We start from the raw sequence: 22,623 nt of genomic DNA, 5'->3' as shown, positions 1-22,623 counted from the left end.
CTATTCCCGCGTTCCATTAAACGTATTTGGTTTTTCATCATAGATGGTCAGACTCGCTCAGGTGGAACGGATTTAAATGTGTGCCTTTTTTTCAATGCTGGTTTGAATGGCATTGAGAAAACAGAAGTGTCAAATATTTTTTTTCGCTAACATACTTTCTGAATGTAAAAGTAATCTAGTTTTTCAAAAGTAACTGTACTCCGATTACAATATTGTTTTGCTCGTAACGGATTACAGTTACCGTTTTTGTAATCCCTTACCTGTGAAAATCAGATGTTGTCATTCCTTACATGTAAGGGATTACAAAATTATGTGTAATCTGTTACTCCCCAACCCTGGGTATGCCCATTGCAGTCGAAAGGAATTCTGAAGGAAAAACCTCAGTGGCAGCAATTCAGAAAGGAACAGAACAATGTTATTATATGTATGTATGTATGTATGTATGTATGTAGGTGTTCTTTCTAATTGTGTGGATGACAATGTTTTTGTCACTTACCTGTGTATGAGTAGTATGGCAAAGCTGAGGGCAGCATGAATACGGCTTTTGGCTCATAGTTAAACAGTATTACTTAAAGAATTAATTATAGAATTTTGAAAGCAATTGATTGGACTTGAGATCAAAAGGTATGGCAAAGACCATATCTGAAGTTTCTGCATAATGTTATGTTCAACAATGCCTGCTGGGAGATCAGTCTTCTCTTCAGAAAAAGGTAAGGCCACTCTAAACAATTAAGATTTGATTTTCCTGTGAATGTTCAGTGAAATGTGGATCGAATAAGGCAACACAATCTATACATGAGGGGAATTTATGTACTTGTTACGTATGTTAAACCAGGGACAGTCTGTCATAGGATATTGCTGTTCTCTGTCTCATAACAGTCATTACACTTGTCACTGAATAATTATTCAGCTGTACTGAAATGCTCATTTCTATTCATGTATTTCACTGACTGTGGTTAATACTCTATCGCCACTGGTACCATATCAGTGAATTATTGCTCACTGTAAGATCTTTGGAGCATGGCCTAAACTGTTTGGCTTATTTACTATGTATGTGTTTAAAGCCTTGCTCAACCAAATGTCATTTCATTTTCCAAATAAATTATCTTGAAGGGAAGCTCAATGTCCATATTGATAATGAAAAAAGGGTGCAGATCATTGCCAATAACATGCTTACCAACGTGTTTTTACAAATGTGTTTAGGCATGCATACACATAGATGGGATTCCTCTTTAGCCCCTAAGAAGGTTATGGATCACGTCCAGCAGGTGGTGCTGGTAAAGTGAATTGACAATACAATATGAGGCCACAGCCTTTTGCCAGTAGATATTTTGTCATGTAAAAGTGCATTGTAAGTGGTCATATAAATTATGCTATAGTTTTGTAGGTTGTACAGTTCGCCAGAGGTCTGAAACCTTGTTTTGGAGGCATATTTCCAGTGGTGTGCTGCACAAATTGCCAAATTAATGTCAAACGTTTCACTTTACAGTATGGGGTTACTTTGGAAAACCCCAAGTCTTCCTATAGATCAAATATTGTTTAGAATAAAGGTATTGGATAATCATATCTTTAATCTTCCATTTCAGAACACATTTTTTTAGATTATGAACAAACTAGTGTGGATCATTTTCTGTTACAGAACTGCCAGTATATGTGACTGAAGCACTGTGCTCAGCTGTAGCGTGCATGCCAAAAGTTGAATCCATGCATGACCACGGCAAAGGTGGCTCAATGTAAGGGCTGCATCTCCATTATACTGTAATGTACTGTTAACTATTTAGCTAATCATCCTATTGCTATATTTCTGAACAATGTTTTCAATTAACTCACAATTACGTCCTGATTGTGTTGATATGTTATTGGTTATGTCCTTGTGTTATAAGCCTAGGGAGGGATTCAATTCTTGAATTGTTGCTTGGTAATAAGTACATTTCAGCAACTCCACCATACTGTATTGTTTTTACCTTCACCCTATATGGGGTCGTCACTAGTTAGCACAACCACAGTCATAATTATGGCTACAACTAAAAATATTATTTTGACTTTGTGGCTGTGCTATCTAGTATTCTAGTGGAAACCGCTAGACCGGGAGTGCAATACGCCCATCCTATAACCACCCAATGTAATAATTACAGTGGCCCGTCACTAGGCAGTATAATGTGTGACTAGCCAATGGTCTTTTTCTTGGCCTAGAAGGGCGCAGGGAGCTGAAGGTAACCGAGTGGCAGCGATCGAGTCCCGGCGAAGTCTGTCGCGGAGTCACCGTGAAAAACACCAACAGCCACAAAATGCCGAATAAAACTAAAAAGGAAAAGGTAACGTAATGATCGCAACATAATGGTAACAATTAACATATTGTTGCTAAATGTTCAGAGGAAGTGGACCGTATCTCGTGATGTATTCTAATTCGCCAACTAGATTTTGTATTATTATCGTAAGGCCTAGCAGAGCAGATAATTTTTCAGACGGTGCAAATACCATCAGTAGCCAACAACATATACAAATGTAATCTTATCAAATGGTTTACATTACCCTGAATATTACATTATTAGAAAATTGACGTAATGGATGTGATACCGATACACTAACCTAGGCCTACAGCAACAATACGTTTTAAATTGAAATAATTCATATTCTCAAATCATTTTTTGCGTAAAAGAATGTTTCGTTTTAGTAATGGCATATTGTCGTATGTTTCTCCGAATGTGTTGTCAGAATATGAACTGCGAACATGCATTAGTGTGAGCCTAGGCTGATCTCTGATAGTAAGTTGACAGCTATTCTTGCATGCATTTGGTTAGACTACATTCGTTACATAAACACAAGATTATCATCAAGTTGATAGCTACAAGTTCTATGTCTCGTTCTTCCTAAGAGAATGCACTCGTCTTGTTATATGTCAGATCGCTTGCTACATTGTTTCAATATCGGCTTGTGCTTAGTCGTTGTCTGAGCGGTCAGTAATTGACGTTTTTTCCCACTTAAAGGGTATTTCAAGTCTAGTTCCATACAGTCTGTCTTACAAATGCAGCAGTCTTGGCCACAAGAATGCATTCTTACTGTTTTTGATGGTAAAGCAAGGCCATTGTAGCTACCTAGGGTGGAACTACCGCATTTGGGGCCCCAGGTCACCTACCCCGGTACCTACCTCCCCTATTCGACACATTTTGTCATGAAGCTGAATGCTTATGACGTGTTCATATGCTTTCTGTGGGTCCCCGACCTCCAGAAGGGCCTCCGACCTTCTTTTGGTTGGGGGCATATGCCCTGCGTGCCCATTCAGCAATACCACAGAAATTAAATCCCTGTGCATTGTGCACTCCAAAGACCAGAGGATGTGAGTTGTGTATGGTCCCATATCAATTGTGTTCTTCTTTATGAATACAGTAAGATAACTATTGTTGTCATTCACAGGAGCCAACCAAATCTGCCAAAAGTAGCACTAAAAACAGTAATGCCACTAGTGGGAAAGACACAGGAACTGAAAATGCAGATGAGGTAAGATATTATTTGATTAACATGACAGATCCAGATGATTATTCGACAGTATTTATTTTTTCATTTTTAGCCTGCAGTTTATTTCTGAAGATGAATTGATCAAAGATTTGTGTATGTCTGTTAATCTATAATTTGAGTTTAATTTGACTTGTCTAGTTATATAAATCAAAATATAATAATAGTCTGGTCTGTTGAATCAGGGGCCTATGTATGCCCCCATGTAATTCTATTTGACACGGTATTTCCTGTTTCTTAATCTAGTTCTGTAGCTCGTTTTCAATGTTACATAGATAGTAATGCATCAGTGTCAATACTTGTTCCTCGCCCTGCTTAGGCCAACATTACAGAGAGAAGCTAAACATAATGTCAGGCCTTTGCATAATGACACGTATGGCTTATGTCTGTTCAGTCATATATGCCTGCTGGTTGAGTTCACAGCAGCTCCTGGGGAACATTGTTACTTTAACATTATGGTGCTTGAGATAGATCCAGACTCCAGCCGTTTTATCAGGAAGGGAGCGGCTGTCCTCTGTGTACAGACCTCTCTGTATGCAGCTGAGCTCTCTGCATAAGACCACCATAGAGGCGGTACATTCTCCATAGTTTACTGCCCAGTAAAATATCCTCCTGTCAAAGTAGAAGTTAAACCTGCCTATTTTACATTTCAGTTTTTGACAAATCTAAATTAACATTCTTTAATCAGAACTCTAATTTTGTTTTGGTTAGCCAACAAGCTCTCTGAGATGGAAAAACAGAGTGGAAAAGGTCATGCAGGTTCAGATGGCTCAGAATATGATTGATCTGGCTGTTTATGTCTGATTTGGTATGGCTAGATAAATACGATCATGAATCTTTGTAGATGACAAACACTGACCTCTTTGCCTCGAAGTGTTTCAAATGGCCTTCCACTCAGTATGCAACAGATCATCGGTGTGACTGCTAGGCAGGTTTCTAGGATATAGTGCCCACAGATTACTCCAAGATAGAAATGTAGGCACATGCTTTATTGTTACCTGGATCCTCACAGAAACAAATGTAGCTCTTCTTACAGTTTTTAATAGATATATTCCTTTGATCTTGCAGTGTTTTTTGTATCATTATTTTTCAGTGGAGCACTAACACACCTCATTTAACTAATCAAGTACCTGATTCAACTAATCCAGGGCTTAGTGATTAGTTGATAAGTTGAATCATGTGTCTTAGTCCTCGGTCAGAAGGTAAATGTGTGCACAAGTGGGTCCCCAGGCACAGGGTTGAAAAACACTGATGTACAGTATAAGCCAATACTGTACGTGTTGCATCACCATGTCCTGCAACTGTACACCTCATTAACATTGGTTAGACACTGGATACCCTGCATTAGTCGCTGAGTGTGGCTTGTTAACCTCTCGTGTAAGTATTAGCCTACGTACCTTAACAAACGATAGTGTTTGCGCTCTCAAAACATCCCACAGTCCAGAGAGCGGTATTGGTGACAGGAAACGCAGGGCGCTTAGGGTTTGACGTTGCGTAGGGTGAAAGGCTATTGATTTAGTCTATTTTGAGACCAGCTCAGTCATGCAAACCGGCCATCTCTGCCATGCCTTTGGGCAAGCCCCGACATGTGTCTGATGGGAATATGGGAATGGTCCATAACATACACCATCACCACCCAGGTTTTCAAAAACATGCCCAGATGTGTCAATGCACTGCATGCAGACTATGCACTGTCAAACATACATGAAATCATAAAGGTTGGGACAACAGTTTAGAAAACAACCTTTCTTCATCTCTTTTTCTTCTGGATCACTGATCGTGATAGGTGAAAGCCATAGTAGAAATGTATCCAGTCACTCCGCCTGTCAAAAGGTCATACCGGACAGGGGGGGGGTCTGATAAATCAGACTTAATTGCTGCACTTGATCTTTGCAGGCCATCCGTTCCCGTGGCTTCGTAAGAAAGGGGAAGCCGTTTCAGCAGCTAATCAATCCTACAGATCCTCTTACTGTACTCTTACTGTACAGATCCTCTTACTGTACTTACTCAACCTGCAACTTTTTACAGTACGTATTTCCCTTTTACCCAGATATTTTACCCAGACCTTTTACCCAGACCTTTTGAATAGAGTATCATTTGACACTGCTATTGAGACATGAGAACATGGGACCATGCGTTTTTTTATTAAACTTCATTTCAACAGTATACTTCAGTGATTTCATTGAATGAAATACATTTTTAACATAGAGCTAATTCCCTGAGGGAATCCCTCCTGTACTCAATTACACTGGAAATACCCCTGTAAGCATATCTGCCTGTAATGGCAGAGGGTAGAGAGGGGTTAGTGCCCAAAACAGGATGGAGAACGGGCCTTTAGGGGACACGTGATTTGTAAAACCAACAGGGGTGTGTATACATGGATACCAAGAGAAAACAAACATAAAATAATACATTTTGTCTCTCTGTTTCAACATTTTCCTTAAATTCTGAAGAGGCTGAATTTGGCCTGGTTCGATTCCAGGCTGTATCACAACCGGGCGTGATTGGGAGTCCCATAGGGCGTCGCACAATTGGCCCAGCGTCGTCCGGGTTAGGATTTGGCCGGGGTAGGCCGTCATTGTAAATAAGATTTTTTTTTCTTAACTGACTTTCCAAGTTAAATAAAGGTTACATTTATTTCACCGGAGAACGCATCTGAGCGAGCGAAACAACCCCCCTCTGTCTCTGTATGTGTAGGCCATCTATCTGATGCAAACTGGTCATAAAGAGTATGACATCATTGCAGCCTGTAGCATTGAATGTAAGGGAAGCAAGTGAGCATTTAGCCTCCCTTGATAAAAAAAAAGTGTCAAATAATAGCCAATCAGCGTTGAGCTAAACTGCGTGAGCTCAACTGTGAATGGTCCTAGCGCACCACAAAAGAAGTGTCAAGGGAAGCCAGTTTGACGTCACTCCTATCAAATTGCATTAAGAGCGTACAGTTGAAGTCGGAAGTTTACATACACTTAGGTGGAGTCATTAAAACTTGTTTTTCAACCACTCCACAAATTTCTTGTTAACAAACGGTAGTTTTGGCAAGTCTGTTAGGACATCTACTTTGTGCTTGACACAAGTCATTTTTCCAACTATTGTTTACAGACAGATTATTTCACTTATAATTCACTGTATCACAATTCCAGTGAGTCAGAAGTTTACATAAAATAAGTTGACTGTGCCTTTAAACAGCTTAGAAAATTCCAGAAAATGATGTCATGGCTTTAGAAGCTTCTGATAGGCTAATTTACATAATTAGAGTCCATTGGAGGTGTACCTGTGGATGTATTTCAAGGCCTACCTTCAAACTCAGTGCCTCTTTGCTTGACATCATGGGAAAATCAAAAGAAACCAGCCAAGACCTCAGAAAAAAAATTGTAGACTTCCACAAGTCTGGTTCATCCTTGGGAGCAATTTGCAAACGCCTGAAGGTACCACGTTTATCTATACAAACAATAGTATGCAAGTATAAACACCATGGGACCACGCAGCCGTCATACCGTTCAAGAAGGAGACGTGTTCTGTCTCCTAGAGATGAACATACTTTGGTGCGAAAAGTGCAAATCAATCCCAGAACAACAGCAAAAGACCTTGTGAAGATACTGGAGGAAACGGTTACAAAAGTATCTATATCCACAGTAAAACAAGTCCTATATCGACCTAACCTGAAAAGCCACTACTCCAAAACCGCCATAAAAAAGCTAGACTACAGTTGGCAACTGCACATGGGGACAAAGATCGTACTTTTTGGAGAAATGTCCTTTCGTCTGATGAAACAAAAATAGAACTGTTTGGCCGTAATGACCATCATTATATTTGTAGGAAAAGGGGGGATGCTTGCAAGCTGAAGAACACCATCCCAACTGTGAAGCATGCAAGTGGCAGCATCATGTTGTGGGGGTGCTTTGCTGTTGGAGGGACTGGTGCACTTCACAAAATAGATGACATAATGAGAAAGTAAAATTATGTGGATATATTGAAGCAACATCTCAAGACATCAGTCAGGAAGTTAAAGCTTGGTCGCAAATGGGTCTTCCAAATGGACAATGACCCCAAGCATACTTACAAAGTTGTTGCAAAATGGCTTAAGGACAACAAAGTGAAGGTATTGGAGTGGCCATCACAAAGCACTGACCTCAATCCTATAGAAAATGTGTGGGCAGAACTGAAAAAGTGTGTGTGAGCAAGGAGGCCTACAAACCTGACTGTTACACACGCTCTGTCAGGAGGAATGGGCCAAAATTCACCCAACTTATTGTGGGAAGCTTGTAGAAGGCTACCCAAAATGTTTGACCCAAGTTAAACAATTTCAAGGCAATGCTACCAAATACTAATTGAGTGTATGTAAACTTCTGACCCACTGGGAATGTTATGAAATAAATAAAAGCTGAAAGAAATAATTCTCTCTACTATTATTCTGACATTTCACATTCATTTCACTTAAAATAAAGTGGTGATCCTAACACCTCAGACAGGGAATTTTTACCATGATTAAAATGTCAGGAATTGTGAAAAACTGAGTTTAAATGTATTTGGCTAAGGTGTTTGTAAACGTCCGACTTCAACTATACGTCATTGACAGAAACAACTTGAATTGTTGCATCTTGTTGTGGTGGTGTTCTCCAGTGGCTAGCTAGCTGAAATTGTCCTTTTCCTAAATTAGCCATGGATGTAGATAGGGATTTGGACTGGTTTTACTTAACTCTCTGTCTTGGCCAGTGATTGTAACAGAGATTCTGATCCAATCATGAATTCGTACATTGCCACTGTGGATGGAAGTTCAATATGTAGCTTGATGTAGAAGGCTGATGTTAACTAGCTAACGCTGCCCACTAAAGGAAGTTAGGCAAGCAAGCATTTTAGCCAGGTAGCCTAGGACAACAAAAAATAAAAGTGTGTACTCTATGACAGAGTGATAGACCATTTCATCAACATGAAAGAGAGGAGGACGGCATTGGCGTTTGTCTACAAGTAGGGTGAGTCAACATGTGTTTTATACTTGAGCAAACAAACAAGCAAGCACACACATACGCACACCCACAGAAATCAGAACCGTAGACAGCCACATTATATTTAGCTTACGTTGATTGAACTAAATTGTTTTTGGTATCTTTTAGTTGTCACTATTAGACTAAGCATCGGTGATTTGATGATGTTGAAATGGTGCTAGAACAGTGGAAGCAGCTCCTGTTTTCTTTGCGACTTGCGGTAACTCTCCGTGGTTCTAAATCAATAGCTGTTTAGTGGTCTGAAAATGTCAGAAACATTAACTTACTTGACCATGCTGTAGTTCATGTAACTGTTTGTCACCTGCAATATTCTTTGCGGACTTCACTGGACAGAGGTTGCTCTTTGGTTTTGTGATGAAACAAAGGTGTGGTTGAATTTACTCTGCTACTGTGCCTTCTTATTGTCTCGGCCTTCGGAAAGTATTCAGACCTTGACTTTTTCCACATTTTGTTACTTTACAGCCTTATTCTAAATGGATAAAATAAACTAAAAAATCCTTAGCAATCTACACACAATACCTCATAATGACAAAGTGAAAAAAGTTTTTTTTTTTTACATTTTTGCAAATTTCTAAAAATGTAAAACAGAAATATCTTATTTACTTAAATATTCAGACCCTTTGCTATGAGACTTGAAATTGAGCTCAGGTGCATCCTGTTTCCGTTGATCATCCTTGAGATGTTTCTACAACTTGATTGGAGTCCACCTGTGGTATATTCAGTTGATTGGATGTAATTTGGAAAGGCACACATCTGTCTCTATAAGGTCCCAAACCAAGCCATGAGGTTGAAGGAATTGTCCGTAGAGCTCCTAGACAGGATTGTGTCGAGACGCAGGTCCAGGGAAGGGTACCAAAACATTTCTGCAGCATTGTAGGTCCCCAAGAACTCAGTGGCTACCATCATTCTTAAATGGAAGAAGTTTGGAACCATCAAGACTCTAAATGTCCTTGAGTGGCCCAACCAGAGCCTGGACTTAAACCTGATCGAACATTGTTGGAAAGACCTGAAAATAGCTGTGCAGCAACACTCCCCATCCAACCTGACGAAGCTTGAGAGTATCTGCAGAGACGAATGGGAGAAATTCCCCAAATACAGGTGTGCCAAGCTTGTAGCATCATACCCAAGAAGACTCTAGGCTGTTAACGCTGCCAAAGGTGCTTCAACAAAGTACTGAGTTAAGGGCCTTAATTCTTATGTAAATGTAATATTTAAGTTTTTTATAAATTAGCAAAAATGTCAAACATGTTTTTGCTTTGTCATTATGGGGTATTGTGTGTGTATATTGATGATACAAAAAAAAACAATTTAATCAATTTTAAAATAAGGATGTAACTTAACAAAATGCGTAAAATTCAAAAGGGTCTGAGTACTTTCCGAAGGCACTGTATCATGGTCGCGAGGCATATGAACAAACAGGTTAAAGAGCAAGCAAAGGAATTATCACAACACAGGCTGTAATTTTGTTTTTTTTCTGGCTTCCCCAGCGATTTTACCCCATGCACCGCTACTGAAAGCAAAGAGAGGGTAACTATGTAATACCCCAGAAAATACAGTTTAACCTCAACTGTTTCAGTATTACAAAGGAGTAGTTGACATTACTGCTGAATGGAGAGCAGTGTTACTCATGCATACTTGAGTCCAAACTAAGTACAAAGATGTGATTGTCCACTCGATTCTGGACCTTAGTTAGTCAGCGTGGACTGCATGAGAGCAGTACATTATTCAGTCAACCTATTTACAAGAGCAGCTGCATATCCAATGACAAGCTTGTTCAAGAACATGGATTTGCAAATAGTTTTTTTTAGGTTAGCATCGAACTACAATTCCCAAGAGGCATTGTAGAGGGAACATAATAGTGACGTGAAAACCTAAATCCTTTCTTCTGGTCTGTGATTACACATATGTAAGTTCATTACAATCCTTGAGGAGGACATCAATTTTGTCAGGTGTAGTTCAATGCTCTTGAGGTTTGTGATGAACTTCTCTGCATGTAATCATGGATGTCATGAAAGGATTAGAAATTAGATTTCACAGAATCAGGACATCACTGACAATACTACTCTATTCCCTCTGGTCTATAATGTCCCAGACGGAAGCTTTAGAGAAAAAAAAAATGGACATGGAATTATAGTGTTTGTAGTGTTTGACAGAATAAAACCCCTCTCATTCTCAACAACATGACCAGTCCTATGTTCAGGAGTAATCTCTCTGTGTGCTCCCTTTAAAACTCCAGGATAATAGTGGCACTAGACCAAGCCAATCGGAGTGTTTCTGTGGAGTCATTTACTGCTCTCTGCCTGGTGACTGTAGTATGGGTTAGCAGCTAGTGAGAAACGATGTATACCAGATTGAATGGGGTTTTTGTCTACTAAGATTGATTTACTGTGAAAGTACATGTCGATCCCAAGAAATAGCAGTGATGTTTTCGGGAATGAAAATTGTAATCTTCTCAAATAGAAAACTCTGTCAAGGCTTCAGGGGGACTAATATCAAAATGTAAATGCAATACATTCAGTTTGAATAAAACATCCATCTTGCAATCTATTTTCAGTGGTTCCAACTTTTCCAAGCCTCACCGAACATCAAGTTCATTGTGATTTTCGTGTGTGTGCTGTCCACAGGCGCAGCAGCAGCAAACTGCCAGCAAGCGTCCCAGCAACAGCACCCCACCACCCACTCAGCTCAACAAGATCAAATACTCTGGCGGTCCCCAGATCGTCAAGAAGGAGCGTCGCCAGAGTTCGTCACGATTCAACCTCGCCAAGAACCGAGAGCTGCAGAAGCTTCCTGCCCTCAAAGGTATCACCAGCTAACCCACCAGCTTCTCTGGCTGCATCCTGATTCTCCACCTTTCTCCTGAAGTGTGCTGTTCCTTTCACACATTTAAAAGTATTAGCTGGCGGAGGTTTCCACCATTTGAAATTCATGATGGAAAGTGTGCAAGTGCTAACTTGGGGAGAAAGGTGGAGAATTGGGTCACAACCACTGTCCTATTCATAGATATCCTTTATGCTACCCTCGCTCCAGCCAGATCTTAAATGGGGGCTGAACGGACTGATTTGGCCTCAGTTTCAGTCATCCTCATTAAGAAATGCGACTGAGAATGACATTTGTGTCTTGGAGGTATGCTTTGATGTGGGTGTCTCGTGTGTTTGCATGTGGGAAGCGTTTGTACATTCACTCTGCCAAAACAGTACACAGTTAGTCACTCAACCTTTTAGATAACTTCAAACAGTCTAACCGGGTATTGTGTCTGGAAGTAGCCTAGACTAGCTAGGAAAATAGTCAACTTCTTTCGGCAATTAGCTTCAGCCGGCCAGTGTGCGACCGTGGCAAAATTGGTTTGACTTTGGATAGCATCTATGCGGGGCTAGTAAGGAACCCTCAATAAATGACACAATGTAAATGGGACGATATACACTTATATACACAAAACATTAGGAACACCTTTCTAATATTGAGTTTACACCCCTCAGTACAAGCTCAATTTGTCAGGGCATGGACTCCACATGGTTTCGACCGTGTTCCACAGGGATGCTGGCCCATGTTGACTCCAATGTTTCTCACAGTTGTGTCAAGTTGGCTGGATGTCCTTTGGATGGTGGACCAGTCTTGATACACACGGGAAACTGTTGAGTGTGAAAAACCCAGCAGCGTTGCAGTTTTTGACATATTCAAACCGGGGCCTGGCACCTACTACCATGCCCTGTTCAAAGGCACTTAAATATTTTGTCTTGCCCAGTCACCCTCTGAATGGCACACACACACAATCCATGTCTCAATTGTCTCAAAGCTTAAAAATGATTCTTTAACCTGTCTCCTCCCCTTCATTTACACTGATTTGAAGTGGATTTAACAAGTAACATCAATAAGGGATCACAGCTTTCACGTGAATTCAGCTGGTCAGTCTATGTCATGGAAAGAGCAAGTGTTAATGTTTTGTACACTCTGTGTATTTTTCTGTATTGACAATTTATTTCATTTTTTTCATACTTACAACAAACAAAAAAACACACAGTACACCAAACTATATCTAAGCCCAGTGGACCATAACCAATGCAATCCCAAAACAATAATCAGCTAAACAAACCTACATATTAAACTACAAAACACAAATACATCGATTCACTGGTCTGATGAAACCAAGATTGAACTCTGGCATGTAGGAGGGTTCTTTTTGCCCCTTCACGCCAACACACATCATTCTGTGACTAACGCATCCTGGGTTAGTAACCTTATGGGAGTGAAATCTATTAAAAACGTTTAATTGTATACCCTTTTCCTCGGCTTGTGACATTTTGCCCAATATTTGAAATAATATACAATCATGTATTCTTATCTATCTTGCATTGTAAATACTTTTGTCACACAATTCAAGTTTTTCAAAGGTGTCATTATTAATCTTTTAACAGTATTTTGTAACATAAATAAGATGATTGTACAGAGCTTGGCATTGAAAAGAACATTGTTACCCTTTGACCTAATGGCACCATCTAGTGTTGACAGTATCTCCTACCCATTTCCCCCAAATGGTTGACTGCTTCACCACACAAGTAGCAGGATTATAACATACAGAAAGAAGCATATCTTGGTCTATGTGGAGACTCTCTGATCCTTTTCATGTAATGACAACCACAGTGTCCTAGAATGGCATAGAATTTGATTGATGCCCTGCATATCTGTATCATTGGCTCTTTTTTTTGGGATAACATTTGGAACAGTCCAAAAGGAGCTTTTAAAACACTCTGTAACATAACCTAAATCTCCTCAACCTTCCCCTCCAGTGCTTAGCCATTCTGGATAGTTTGAAAGCCACATTGTTCAGTGCATTAGGAAAATATTCAGACCCTTTTGACTTTTTACACATTTTGTTACGTTACTGCCTTATTCTGAAATGGATGAAATAGTTTTTTCCCCTCAATCTACACACAATATCGCATAATGACAAAGCAAAAACTGTTTTTTAGACATTTTATCAAATATATACACCACCATTCAAAAGTTTGGAGTCACTTAGAAATGTTTTTGAAAGAAAAGCACTTTTTTTTGTCCATTAAAATAACATCAAATTGATCAGAAATACAGTGTAGACATTGTTTTAATGTTGTAAATGACTTGTAGCTGGAAATGTCCGATTTTTAATGGAATATCAACATGGGCCTCTGTACGCCTATTATCAGCAACCATCACTCCTGTGTTCCAATGGCACATTGTGTTAGCTAATCCAAGGTTAATAATTTTAAAAGGCTAATTGATCATTAGAAAAAACGATTTTGCAATTATGTTAGCACAGCTGAAAACTGTTGTTCTGATTAAAGAAGCAATAAAACTGGCCTTCTTTAGACTAGTTGACTATCTGGAGCATCAGCATTTGTGGGTTCGATTACAGGCTCAAAATGTCCAGAAACAAAGATCTTTCTTCTGAAACTCATCAGTCTATTCTTGTTCTGAGAAATGAAGGCTATTCCATGTGAGAAATTGCCAAGAAACTGAAGATCTCGTACAACGAGGTGTACGACTCCCTCCACAGTACAGCGTAAAACTGTCTCTAACCAGAATAGAAAGAAGGGTGTGAGGCCCCGGTGCACAACTGAGCAAGAGGACAAGTACATTAGAGTGTCTAGTTGGAGAAACAGACGCCTCACAAGTACTCAACTGGCAGCTTCATTAAATAGTACCCGCAAACACCAGTCTCAACGTCAACAGTGAAGAGGCAACTCTGGGAGAGGCAACTCTTGCTGATAATGGGCCTCTGTATGCGTATGTAGATACTCCATTTTTTTTAATCAACTGTTTCCAGCTACAATAGTGACTTGCAACATTAACAATGTCTACACTGTATTTCTGATCAATATGATATTTGAATGGATATGGATATATCCATAATAATAATAATATTATTTTTAAACAGAAATACCTTATTTACATAAGTATTCAGACCCTTTACTCAGTACTTTGTTGAAGCACCTTTGGCAGCGATTACCGCCTCAAGTCTTCTGTGGTATGACGCTACAAACCTGGCACACCTGTATTTGGAGAGTTTCACCCATTCTTCTCTGTAGATCCTCTCAAGCTCTGGCAGGTTGGATGGGGAGCGTCGCTGCACAGCTATTTTCAGGTCTCTCCAGAGATGTTAGATCGTTTAAAGTTCTGGCTCTGGCTGGGCCACTCACGGACATTCAGATACTTGTCCTGAAGCCTCTCCCTCATTGTCTTGGCTGTGTGCCTTGAGTCGTTGTCCTGTTGAAAGGTGAACCTTCGCCCCAGTCTGAGTTCGAGAGCAGGTTTTCATCAAGGATCTTTCTGTACTTTTCTCCATTCATCTTTCCCATGATCCTGACATGTCTCCCAGTCCCTGCCGCTGAAAAATATCCTCACAGCATGATGCTGCCACCATCATGCTTCACCGTAGGTATGGTGCCAGATTTCCTCCAAACATGACACTTGGCACTCAGGCCAAAGGGTTTAATCTTGGTTTCATCAGACCAGAGAATCTTGTTTCTCATGGTCCGAGTCCTTTAGGTGCCTTTTGGCAAACTCCAAGCGGGCTGTCATGTGCCTTTTACTGAAGAATGACCTCTGGCTGGCCACTCTACCATGAAGGACTGATTGGTGGAGTGCTGCAGTTGTGGTTGTCATTCTGGAAGTTTCTCCCATCTCCACAAAGGAACTCTAGAGCCAAGTCAGAGTGACCATCGGGTTCTTGGTCACCTCCCTGGCCAAGGCCCTTCTCCCCCGATTGCTCAGTTTGTCCAGGTGGCCTGCTCTATGAAGGGTTTTGGTGGTTCCAAACTTCTTAAATTTAAGAATGATGGAGGCCATTTGTGTTCTTGGGGACCTTCAATGCTGTAGAAATATTTTGGTAACCCTTCCTCAGATCTGTGCCTCAACAATCCTGTCTCGGAGCCCTACGGACCATTCCTTCGACCTCGTGGCTTGGTTTTTGCTCTGACATGCACTGTCAACTGTCAGATCTTATATAGACAAACGTGTGCCTTTCCAAATCCTGTCCAATCAATTGAATTTACCACAGGTAGACTCCAATCAAGTTGTAGAAACATCTCAAGGATGATCAATGGAAACAGGATGCACCTGAGCTCAATTTCAAATCTCATAGCAAAAGGTGTGAAGACTTACATTACCTGTTAAACGTTTGGACACACCTACTCATTCAAGGGTTTTTATTTATTTTGACTTGTTTCTACGTTGTAGAATAATTGTAAAGGCAAACTATGAAATAACACATGGAATCATGTAGTAACAAAAAAATGTTAAACAAATAAAAATACTCACACTCTTGGCATTCTCTCAACCAGCTTCATGAGGTAGTCACCTGGAATCCATTTCAATGAACAGGTGTGCCTTGTTAAGTTCATTTGCATAATTTATTTCCTTCTTTGAGCCAATCAGTTGTGTTGTGACTAGGTAGGGGTGGTATACAGAAGATAGCCCTATTTGGTATAAGACCAAGTCCATATTATGGCAAGAACAGCTCAAATAAGCAAAGAGAAATGACAGTCCATCATTACTTTAAGACATGAAGGTTTGTCACTCCGGGAAAATGTCAAGAACTTTTAAAGTTTCTTCAAGTGCATTTGCAAAAACCATGTGCACTCATGAGGACTGCCACAGGAAAGGTAGACCCAGAGTTACCTCTGCTGCAGAGGACAAGTTCATTAGAGTTACCAACCTCAGAAATTGCAGCCCAAATAAATTATTTACAGAGTTCAAGTAACAGACACATCTCAACATTAACTGTTGAGTGGAGACTGCATGAATCAGGCCGTTGTGGTCGATTTGCTGCAAAGAAACTACTACTAAAGGACACCAATAAAAAAAAGAGACCTGCTTGGGCCAAGAAACACGAGCAATGGACTTTAGACCTGTGGAAATCTGTCCTTTGGTCTGATTTGAGATTTTTGGTTCCAACCGCGGTGTCTTTGTGAGATGCAGAGTAGGTGAACGGATGATCTCTGCATGTGTGGTTCCCACCATGAAGCATGGAAGAGGAGGTGTGGGGGTGCTTTGCAGGTGACACTGTCGGTGATTTATTTAGAATTCAAGACACTTAACCAGCATGGTTACCACAATATTCTGCAGCGATATCCCATCTGGTTTGCGCTTAATGGGACTATCATTTGTTTTTCAACAGGACAATGACCCAACACACCTCCAAGCTGTGTAAGGGCTTATTTAACCAAGAAGGAGAGTGATGGACTGCTGCATCAAATGACCTGGCCCCCACAATCACCCGACCATTTGGACGAGTTGGACCGCAGAGTGAAGGAAAAGCCGCCAACAAGTGCTCAGCATATGTGGGAACTCCTTCAAGACTGTTGGGAAAGCATTCCAGATGAACCTGGTTGAGAGATGAAGATAAGTGCAACCTCTCATTGTAAGACAAAGGAGCTGATCGTGGACTATAGGAAAAGGAGGGCCAAACAGGCTCCCGTTAACGTGGAATGGGTCGAGAGTTTCAAGTTCCTTGGTGACCACATCACCAACGAACTATCATGGTCCAAACACACCAAGACAGTTGTGAAGAGGGCACAACAACACCTTTTCCCCCTCGGGAGACTGAAAAGATTTGTCATGGGTACCCAGATCCTCAAAGTTCTACAGCTGCACCATTGAGAGCATCCTGACCGGTTGAATCACCACCTGGTATGGCAACTGCTCGGCATCTGACCGTAAGGCACTGCAGAGGCTAGTGCGTACGGCCCAGTACATCACTGGGGCCAAGCTTCCTGACATCCAGGACATACTAGGCGGTGTTAGAGGAAGGCACGACAAATTATCAAAGACTCCAGTCACCCAAGTCATCTTTGCTACCGCACGGCAAACGTTACCGGAGTGCCAAGTCTAGGACCAAAAGGCTCCTTAACAGCTTCTACCCCCCAAGCCATAAGACTGCTGAACAACTAATCAAATGCCCCCCCGGACTATTTACACTGCTGCTACTCGCTGTTTATTATCTATGTATAGTCACTTTACAAATTACCTCGACTAACCTATACCCCTGCACATTGACTCGGTACCGATACCCCCAGTATATAGCCTCATTATTGTTATGTACATTTCTTGTGTTCATTTTTGGTTGATTTGATTTTAGTTTATTTAAGTATTTTCTTAACTCTATTTCTTAAACTGCATTGTTGGTTAAGGGCTTCTAAGTAAGCATTACATGGTAAGGTCTACCTGTTGTATTCGGTTTATGTGACAAATAACATTTGATTTGAGAATGGCAAGAGTGTGCAAAGCTGTCATCAAGGCAAAGGGGGGCTACTACGTTTAAAATATACTTTAAACACTTTTTTGGTTACTACTTTATTCCATATGTGTTATGTTATAGTTTTGATGTCTTCACTAATATTCTACAATGTAGAAAATAATTTAAAAAATAAAGAAAAACCCTTGAATGAGTAGGTGTGGCCAAAGTTTTGACTCGTATTGTACTTTCTTTGTTTTAAGATGGGATAAGCATTTCCTTCTTTTCATAGGATTATGTGATCCATTAATATTCAAAGAGATAATCTTAAACATCACTAAAATGATCAAATGAGTGGATCGCTCCATATATTCATTGTGATGTAACCCAGAAATAAATAGTATGTAAAATCCCAGAATGGAACAAACCATAATTGCCATGTCACTAATAATCTTTTCATTTCCCCTTTACAATAACACACCAACCAAAAACCCCTTCCCCACACATTCCATCCCTAATCCCAAATAGCAATAGGCCTATGTAAATCTCTGCCCTATATAACCCTCCCTGTGTCCCTCCTAGCTTTCCCCACTGCGAGGCCTTTATTGCATTCCCTTCTCCACCCTCCATTTCTCAATAAATAATTTTAGAAGTTATCTAAAAAATCAAATTAAAATAACTTTGACTAACTGCAGTGATACAATTATAACATTTCTATAGCATTTCCAAAAGGAACAAACCAAAAAAGACTCAATTATTGTCGTCGGTGAAGCCCCTGCCCCGAGCCCAAAGGGGAATTTCCAAGGACAGTAAAGACCAGGCCGGCTTGATTCCCGGGCGGACATAGAGCTGAGAACGCTTACAACAGCGTTTCCCAAACTCGGTCCTGGCTTCTAGGGCAAAAACCAAAACGTGCACCCCCTGGGGTTCCCCTGGGGTTCTCAGGACTGAGTTTGGGGGAACGCTGGCCTACAGCCGATGCCATCTACAGCGGAGGGTCATTTAGACCCGTCAGAATTGAAGAAAGCACAATCCACGGTCTTCACCAAATAAACTAGATCATATCACGTGTTTCAAGTTATAGCCCATATGCATCCCTTCATTGCAACTCAAAATATATTTTCTATCATGCAGAAAACACTAATATAATTTGAACACTCAAAGTAGGCTGGAGAGGGTGAGAGAGGAAAGAAACATTGAGATCCATATACCATAAATTAGTCATATCTACCAACCCTCATCAATCCTTGCATTCCCTATTTATGAAATGCTCGCAGCTCTTTTTTTCTCTCTCTATATATGAATTTCTACAATTTATAGTTGGTTTGAGGTAAGTCATTGAAATTTTGAGCTACTGACATTTTAAGTACTGTCCCATGTATATTGTGTAATTTACTCATGGTCTCTGACTAGCCCCATAGGGATATCCAAAGTCAAACCAAATTTACCATGGGCATTGTGATCGGGTTGCTTGCAGCTGCGCTCCAAATTGGTGATTTTACTTGGGTGCTGTGGGCAAGATTGAAATAAACCCAACCCAAGGAAACTGTGGGGTACTCTTCATTCATTGACACCATTTTTGTCCTATCATCTCGCAAATCTCCGTTTTGGACGAGACTGACTTTATGACCCAAAAGATCCTATTTACACTTGTAGTCAATTTGGACACTAGAATAAATGTTTCTGACTCATATCGATCTTTAAATGTTCCATATGATCTATATGAATAGTTACTGGCAATAGCTTTTGTCTGCATATTTTCATTAGATCGCTTCCACTTGCGTCAGTCATGGAGAATGATGATGCTCATTGATGTTGGCCCTTTCATCCCAGTACTTCAAAATGCAGAACTGCATGTATAGTCTTCGCTCAAATTAATCACACACATATAAAGTGGCTTCAGAAAGTATTCACACCCCTTGACTTTTTCCATATTTTGTTGTGTTACAAGGTGGGATTAAAATGTATTTAATTGTACTTTTTTGGCAAAGATCTACACAAAATACGAAGTGTAAGAAAAATTCTAACATTTGTAAAAGATGTATGTAAACTAAAACACATCTTGATTACATAAGTATTCAACACCCTGGGTTAGAATCATGTTAGAATCACCTTTGGCAGCAATTACAGCTGTGAGTCTTTCTGGGTAAGTATAAGAGCTCACCATACCTGGATTGTACAATATTTGCACATTATTCTTTAAACAATTCTTCAAGCTCTATCAAGTTGGTTGTTGATCATTGCTTGACAGCCATTTTAAAGTCTTGCCATAGATTTTCAAGAAGATTTAAGTCAACATTGTAACTTGGCCACTTGGTAAGCAACTTCAATGTACACTGAGTTAGGAACACCTGCTCTTTCCATGACATAGACTGTTCAGGTGAATCCAGGTGGAAGTATGATCCCTTATTGATGTCACTTGTTAATGTGTAGTTGAAGGGGAGGAGACAGGTTAAAGAAGGATTTTTAAGCCTTGAGACATGGATTTTGTATGTGTGCCACTCAGAGAGTGAATGGGGAAGACAAAAATGTTTAAGTTCCTTTAAATGGGGTATGGTAGTAGGTGCCAGTCGCTCAGAAGTTTCCTGTGTGTATCAAAAATGGTCCACCACCCACAGGACATCCAGCCTACTTGACACAACTGTGGGAAGCATTGGAGTCAACATGGGCCAGCATCCTTGTGAAACGCTTTTGACACCTTGTAGAGTCCATGCCCCGATTGAGGGCAAAGGGGGTTGCAAGTCAACACTAGGAAGGTGTTTTTAATGTTTTGAACACTTTGTGTATATTTGGCCTTGTGTTTTAGGTTATTGTCCTACTGAAAGGTGAATTTGTCTCCCAGTGTCTGGTGGAAAGCAGACTGAACTAGAATTTCCACTAGGATTTTGCCTGTGCTTATCTCTATTCCGTTTATTTTTATCATAAAAAACGAATTTACATTACATTTAAGTCATTTAGCAGACGCTCTTATCCAGAGCGACTTACAAATTGGTGCATTCATCTTATGACATCCAGTGGAACAGCCACTTTACAATAGTGCATCTAAATCTTTTAAGGGGGGGTGAGAAGGATTACTTTATCCTATCCTAGGTATTCCTTAAAGAGGTGGGGTTTCAGGTGTCTCCGGAAGGTGGTGATTGACTCCGCTGTCCTGGCGTCGTGAGGGAGTGTGTTCCACCATTGGGGAGCCAGAGCAGCGAACAGTTTTGACTGGGCTGAGCGGGAACTGTACTTCCTCAGTGGTAGGGAGGCGAGCAGGCCAGAGGTGGATGAACGCAGTGCCCTTGTTTGGGTGTAGGGCCTGATCAGAGCCTGGAGGTACTGAGGTGCCGTTCCCCTCACAGCTCCGTAGGCAAGCACCATGGTCTTGTAGCGGATGCGGAAAGCTTCAACTGGAAGCCAGTGGAGAGAGCGGAGGAGCGGGGTGACGTGAGAGAACTTGGGAAGGTTGAACACCAGACGGGCTGCGGCGTTCTGGATGAGTTGTAGGGGTTTAATGGCACAGGCAGGGAGCCCAGCCAACAGCGAGTTGCAGTAATCCAGACGGGAGATGACAAGTGCCTGGATTAGGACCTGCGCCGCTTCCTGTGTGAGGCAGGGCCGTACTCTGCGGATGTTGTAGAGCATGAACCTACAGGAACGGGCCACCGCCTTGATGTTAGTTGAGAACGACAGGGTGTTGTCCAGGATCACGCCAAGGTTCTTAGCGCTCTGGGAGGAGGACACAATGGAGTTGTCAACCGTGATGGCGAGATCATGGAACGGGCAGTCCTTCCCCGGGAGGAAGAGCAGCTCCGTCTTGCCGAGGTTCAGCTTGAGGTGGTGATCCGTCATCCACACTGATATGTGTGCCAGACATGCAGAGATGCGATTCGCCACCTGGTCATCAGAAGGGGGAAAGGAGAAGATTAATTGTGTGTCGTCTGCATAGCAATGATAGGAGAGACCATGTGAGGTTATGACAGAGCCAAGTGACTTGGTGTATAGCGAGAATAGGAGAGGGCCTAGAACAGAGCCCTGGGGGACACCAGTGGTGAGAGCGCGTGGTGAGGAGACAGATTCTCGCCACGCCACCTGGTAGGAGCGACCTGTCAGGTAGGACGCAATCCAAGCGTGGGCCGCGCCGGAGATGCCCAACTCGGAGAGGGTGGAGAGGAGGATCTGATGGTTCACAGTATCGAAGGCAGCCGATAGGTCTAGAAGGATGAGAGCAGAGGAGAGAGTTAGCTTTAGCGGTGCGGAGCGCCTCCGTGATACAGAGAAGAGCAGTCTCAGTTGAATGACTAGTCTTGAAACCTGACTGATTTGGATCAAGAAGGTCATTCTGAGAGAGATAGCGGGAGAGCTGGCCAAGGACGGCACGTTCAAGAGTTTTGGAGAGAAAAGAAAGAAGGGATACTGGTCTGTAGTTGTTGACATCGGAGGGATCGAGTGTAGGTTTTTTCAGAAGGGGGTGCAACTCTCGCTCTCTTGAAGACGGAAGGGACGTAGCCAGCGGTCAGGGATGAGTTGATGAGCGAGGTGAGGTAAGGGAGAAGGTCTCCGGAAATGGTCTGGAGAAGAGAGGAGGGGATAGGGTCGAGCGGGCAGGTTGTTGGGCGGCCGGCCGTCACAAGACGCGAGATTTCATCTGGAGAGAGAGGGGAGAAAGAGGTCAGAGCACAGGGTAGGGCAGTGTGAGCAGAACCAGCGGTGTCGTTTGACTTAGCAAACGAGGATCGGATGTCGTCGACCTTCTTTTCAAAATGGTTGACGAAGTCATCTGCAGAGAGGGAGGAGGGGGGGGGAGGGGAGGAGGATTCAGGAGGGAGGAGAAGGTGGCAAAGAGCTTCCTAGGGTTAGAGGCAGATGCTTGGAATTTAGAGTGGTAGAAAGTGGCTTTAGCAGCAGAGACAG

General features: G+C 41.5%; 1 protein-coding gene across 1 annotated transcript in view; it reads left to right on the top strand.

The window, feature by feature from the left end:
• The first annotated feature begins 2,093 nt into the window (after positions 1–2,093).
• The window catches only part of LOC118369599 (serine/threonine-protein phosphatase 2A 56 kDa regulatory subunit delta isoform), a 48,245-nt gene continuing 27,715 nt past the window's right edge, over positions 2,094–22,623 (top strand). The window contains exons 1-3 of the mRNA XM_052498453.1: positions 2,094–2,315; positions 3,415–3,498; positions 11,141–11,318. Coding sequence (XP_052354413.1) covers positions 2,289–2,315; positions 3,415–3,498; positions 11,141–11,318 — 289 coding nt within the window. The 5' untranslated portion in view covers positions 2,094–2,288. The remainder of the gene's footprint in view (positions 2,316–3,414; positions 3,499–11,140; positions 11,319–22,623) is intronic.

Source organism: Oncorhynchus keta, chromosome 36 (genome assembly GCF_023373465.1).
Source record: "Oncorhynchus keta strain PuntledgeMale-10-30-2019 chromosome 36, Oket_V2, whole genome shotgun sequence".
Classification (NCBI taxonomy): domain Eukaryota; kingdom Metazoa; phylum Chordata; class Actinopteri; order Salmoniformes; family Salmonidae; genus Oncorhynchus; species Oncorhynchus keta.
This window is presented reverse-complemented; position numbering and strand designations above follow the sequence as displayed.